The 5,849-nt window shown below is 47.4% G+C and overlaps 1 protein-coding gene across 1 annotated transcript; it reads left to right on the top strand.

The window, feature by feature from the left end:
* LOC105178709 lies at positions 495-2,138 on the top strand. The gene has a single exon (XM_011102240.1). The coding sequence runs from the start codon at positions 495-497 to the stop codon at positions 2,136-2,138; it is 1,644 nt and encodes a 547-aa protein (XP_011100542.1).

Here is a 5,849-nt window from a genome sequence, read left to right as displayed (position 1 = left end):
TGAATTCACCCCCAAATTCTGCACAGCATGTAACAGGTTTGGGCACTTGCAAGAAACATGTCAACGTCTACCGGTCGTTGTCCCCGCAGCCGTCCCTGCCACTACTACCCCTGCTGCACAAGCGAAGCCGGTAGAGGCAACAAAGATGAAGCCTGCTGAATGGACGGTAGTGTAGAGGAAGAACAAGGGCAAAGCTACAGTCAAGCCGGTAGTGGAGGTGCAACAACCGTCTTCTCCACCAGCCGGCAAGGTGGAACAGGGACGGCTAACCATGAAGGCACCGCAACCGACCAAGGACGGCTAACCATGAAGGCACCGCAACCGACCAACCCTAAGCAAGCAGTGGTTCCTTCACCGGCTGATTCCGAGAGCTCGTCAACTGATTCGTCGACGTCCACATAGTATAAAATGGCGGGCAAAACGACTGAGGAGAATGCAGCATCGGGCAACATACCGAAAAATAAGGCCGGAGGGGAGTCCCCCCCTCAATCCCCATGAAGATAGGATTCTGGAACGTGAGAGGCTTTAATCGGCCTCTCAAGCACAATGGGGTTGCCCACCTCATTAAGAATAACCGGCTTTGCCTCTTGGGCATTTTGGAGACGAAGCTTGCAGCATCAAGTATTCCGAAGATTCTTAGCCGCACATTTTTGGGATGGTGCCAAACCAACAACTTTGACACCATTGTCGGCGGACGCATCCTAGTGGTTTGGGACCCGGCAGTCATTGACCTACACCCGGTTGACATATCGCCCCAAGTGATCCACTGCCGTGCCACGAATAAGTCCTCTCAACTCTCCTTCTATATTTCATTTACATATGGTCTTTATTCTGTTGTCAATAGAAGGAGCATGTGGGAGAAACTTTCTGATTTGGGACAAGGACCAAGCATGCCATGGCTTATTATGGGCGATTTCAACTGTGTGAAATCTCCCGAGGAGAAGCAGTTGTGTGTGGCACCGACTTGGTATGAGCTCAAGGATTTTGTAGACTGTTGCATAGCACTTGGATTACTCGACGTTCCCACTACGGGCTGCTACTACACATGGTACTCCAACAATGAAAGCAACCCCGTATGGTGCAAGCTCGATCGGGTCTTATACAACAATGAATGGCTTGAGGCTGGTTTGCATTGCTCTGCCCATTTCAATCCACCGGGATGCCTTTCCGACCATTCTCCGGGTATTATTTCTATCTTTGCTCATGCACCCACTAAGCCAAAACCATTTCGCTTTTTCAATATGTGGGCAGATCATCTGGATTTCTTAGCTACTGTTGAAGCAAGATGGAACTTGAGCGTGGAAGGAACGCCGCAATACAGCCTTTGTCGGAGGCTGAAAGCACTTAAAGGCGCGCTCAAGGCTTTCAACATGCAACACTACAGCCACATCTCCACCAGGGCCAAAGAGGCTGAGCTCGCCTTGCAAGAAGCCCAGAATCAACTTGAATCTAATCCGGGAGATGTGGCGCTACGGGACGCTTTGGGAGATCTCAGGAAGAAGGCCATTTTTCTTGCCGAGGCAGAGCGGCACTTCTTCTACCAGAAAGCCAAGATCCATTTTCTTAAGGAGGGGGACCGCAACACCAAGTTCTTCCACGACATGGTGAAGAGGAATGTCGCTAGGAATTCCATCGGGGCGGTCACTAGGGCGGACGGGACTGTTATAACTGCTGCCGAGGGTATTGCCCAAGAGTTCGTTGATTACTACACATCACTCTTGGGCACCGAGGCTCACACCCTCCCTGTCGACGATGGTGTGTTTGAATGGGGCCCCATACTCACCTCCGAGCATACTGCGGAGCTTTGCCGGGCAGTTACACCATTGGAGGTCAAGGATGCCATATTCCACATTAGCGACAACAAGGCTCCCGGCCCAGATGGATATTCCTCGTGCTTTTTCAAGAAAGCATGGAACATCGTGGGTGATCAAGTTTGCAGGGCCGTCCTGGATTTCTTTAGGAGTGGGCGGATGCTACGGCAGCTCAACCACACCATCATTGCCCTTGTGCCGAAATCAGATCATTCCACCTCTGTTGCGGATTACCGGCCGATTTCGTGCTGCAATGTGATCTACAAGGCCATCACGAAAATCATCTCGGACCGGCTAGCGCCTGTTTTGGAGCATTTGATTGACTGATGCCAAGCAGCATTCGTTGGAGGCCGCAATATCACCGACAATATTTTCTTGGCCCAAGAAATGGTGTGGCAGTACTCGAGGAAACGGATTTCACCTCGATGTACTATCAACGTCGATCTACGCAAGGCATTCGATTCGGTCTCATGGTCATTTCTTGCTCGAGTGCTTCTCGGGTATGGTTTTCCACCACTATTTATTAATTGGATTATGGAATGCATTTGCAGTTCTTCTCTTTCAGTGGCGTTGAATGGCTCCCTTCACGGGTTTTTTCCGGGGAAGAAAGGCCTAAGGCAAGGAGACCCGATGTCGCCGACCCTCTTCCTTCTTTGCATGGAATATTTCTCTCGACTGGTCAAGAGGAAAACAACTAATTCGGACTTCAACTTCCACCCCAAGTGCGAGAAGTTGAAAATCACGCACCTCCTCTTCACCGACGACCTCATGCTTTTCTCTCGTGGCGACCTTCCATCTATCCACGTCTTGATGGAATGTCTCCAAGAGTTCAGGGACACATCCGGCCTCACCGTCAATACCTCGAAGTCAAGCATTTTCACAGCAGGCATCCAAGATGAGGAGCTTGATGGGATTCTCGCTCGGACGGAATTTGCGAGAGGTGAGATGCCGGTCAGATACCTTGGCATACCATTAGCGGCACAGCGGCTTGCGGTCACCAACTACTCACCGCTTGTGGATCAAATTGCCAACTGCATTTCGAAGTGGACGGGCAAATCCCTATCTTATGCAGGCCGACTGGAACTTATCCGATTAGTAATTCAGGGGGTGGAGTGCTTCTGGCTCCAAGTTTTCCCACTTCCAGCGGCGGTCATCGAGAAAATCCACCGACTTTGCAGGAACTTTCTATGGAACTCTTGGAGGGCACCGGTCGCTTGGGAGGAAATCTGCCATCCCAAGGAAGAAGGTGGACTCGGAATTCGACACATACAGTCTTGGAACGTGGCCCTCCTTGCCCGTGTATTATGGAACATTCACCGCAAGGCAGACACGTTGTGGGTGCAGTGAGTCAACAGTGTCTACCTTAGAGGTGCATCAATCTGGGACTGGCAACCGAAGAAGGGAGATTCTCCACTCCTCCAACGGCTTGCCGATATTCGCAACAGGGTGGTCACTGATTTTGGGTCTCCGGAGGCAGCAATTGTAGAAATGACGAGATGGTCCACCCCGAAGGGTCTCCAAACGTCGAGAGCTTATGAGTACTTCAGGCCGAAACTTGCGAGGCAGCCTTGGAAAGCGGCTATATGGAAGGCATTCATCCCACCGAAGTACTCATTCATCTTGTGGCTTGGCTTGCGCGGTAGACTAGCTACAAGGGACAGACTTAGATTCCTCCAAGAAGAGGATTTGTGCTCGCTATGCATCAACACCAAGGAATCGGCTAAGCATCTTTTCTTTGAGTGTCCGTTCAGCAACTTCGTTTGGGCACGCATCCGGCACTGGATTGGCATTAAGGACTATGTCAACCCTTCAAAGTGCGTCAAGTGGCTCAAGAAGGAGAAGACAGGTTCTTCCGTGCAGAACAAAGCGCGTCACCTCGCTTTGGCAGGCTAAGCATCTTTTCTTTGAGTGTCCGTTCAGCAACTTCGTTTGGGCACGCATCCGGCACTGGATTGGCATTAAGGACTATGTCAACCCTTCAAAGTGCGTCAAGTGGCTCAAGAAGGAGAAGACAGGTTCTTCCGTGCAGAACAAAGCGCGTCACCTCGCTTTGGCATGCACGGTGTACACACTTTGGAGGCAGCGCAACGAAGTCATTTTCGAGGGGTCAACGGCCTGTCCCGAGAGGCTTATAAATTTAGTCAAGGTTACATTGTATAGGGTCCTTTGGACACTCTTCCCACATGGTTTTGATCGTTCTTAATCTTTAGCGTGGGCTTTTGTATCTCTCCGGGTATGCCCGGAGTACATTGTAAATATTATTCTTGGTTGAATAAAACTTACATTTCACCCAAAAAAAAAGGAAGATCTACTACGTTTAAAGCAAAAATCAAGGTTTTCGCCATGAAAATCCTCAAAAGTCAACATTTAATTCGTGAAGAAGTCAAAAGACCTGGAATTAACGTTGTCAACACACAAATCTATCTTGTCGGAAGCTAAAAGTGTCCAATCCACCAAGAAATACCCAAAGTACAAGTCAAACACTCCAAATTTATAGAGTTTAATTTGGGAATAAGTCAAAAGACCCTCGAATTAATGCTATTGAAGACCAAATCAACATAAGAGGAGATCAAAACATCAAGCTCCACCTCCAAAGTTGCCAAAATCAAAGATCAAATTCATGAAGTAAAGAATCAGGGAGTCCAAATACAGATTTTGTACTCGCAAAAAGTACAATTAAATTAAAAAATTATTTATAATATTTTTCTTGTTTCAATAAATTTAGAAAGACGAAATTTGCATTATAATGGGGAAAAAGGGTCCTCCTATCTTAGTCCACGTTATGGTGATGAGGACCCAAACTGAAAACCATTAAGCATGAAGGAAAAAGAAATAGTTGAAACACAAAGCATGACAAGGGATATAAAACAGGGTGGGAATCCTAGTCTAATTAAAACACACTTCAAAAAGGCCCACTCAACCTTGTCATATGCTTTGCTGATATCAAGTTTGAGAGCCATAAATCCCTTATTTCCTTTGGTCCTGGTTTTCAGAAAGTGGTTTAGTTCATAGGCAATGATAACATTGTTGGTGATGGGTTGACCAGGGATAAAAGCTAACTACGTAAGCCTATTTGCAATAGATTTAGATGCAATTTCGTATAACACATTGCAGAGACTTATAGGGCGAAATTAAGAGAGAGTCTCCTGTTTAGCACATTTGGGGATGAGTACAATATTAGTGGCATTAACCTCTTTAGGCAAAATATGGTCATTCAAGAATCAAACACTAAAGCAAATAACATCAGTCTAGACAACAGAATAATATTTCTGATAGAATAGAGGGGGCAGTAGTCTGGCCCCGGTGCTTTCAATGGGACCATTTAGGATAGAGTAAGTAAAACCTCCTCACTAGTAAAAGATCGTGATAGCTCGTCAAGCATGTCGTCATCCTGCCAGGGATAATGTGCTCTGTTCCGCTCTCAAGATCCAACTCTGACGGGCTCCGAGTTTGGAAAATCTTTGCAAAATGCTCCTTTAGCAGGCATTGGATATCATGATTCCCCACCAACCACCTATCTCCCTCATCCTCAAGCCGATGAATCGATTTAATCTATGTTGACTATTAGCCGAGGAGAGGAAACAACATGGGTTCTGATCCCCCTCCGAAAACCACAGGGGACGGCTCCGCTGTTTCCAATAAGATTCATCGAGTGCATAAAGGGCCTCCAGCTAACTTTGAATCCGACTCATTTCTAGCTTAGCGAAGTTGAGATAGGCGACTCTCCAATTTTTTAGTCGATACACTATTAATTCCTGGGCAGGATTTGCTCCAGCTTGTAAGGTGCGTCCAATACTCCGCCAACTTGTGAGAAAGATTACAGGAAACCAAGGTGGGAAGGCTAACCAACCAACTTTGTTCAACAACCTGTCTGCATTCCTCCAACTGCATCCAGCATGATTCAAACCTCTAAGGCCTCGCCCCCAAGATCTGAATAGTACCCCAAACGGGGCAAACCGGATGAGGATGGGACTATGATTTGAACAAGAGGCCTCTAAATGTTACATTGTCACTAATGGGAAAATCATGCATCAAATC

Source organism: Sesamum indicum, linkage group LG16, assembly GCF_000512975.1.
Source record: "Sesamum indicum cultivar Zhongzhi No. 13 linkage group LG16, S_indicum_v1.0, whole genome shotgun sequence".
NCBI lineage: Eukaryota > Viridiplantae > Streptophyta > Magnoliopsida > Lamiales > Pedaliaceae > Sesamum > Sesamum indicum.
Note: the sequence above shows the minus strand (reverse complement) of the source record. Positions and strands in the feature narration are given on the sequence as shown.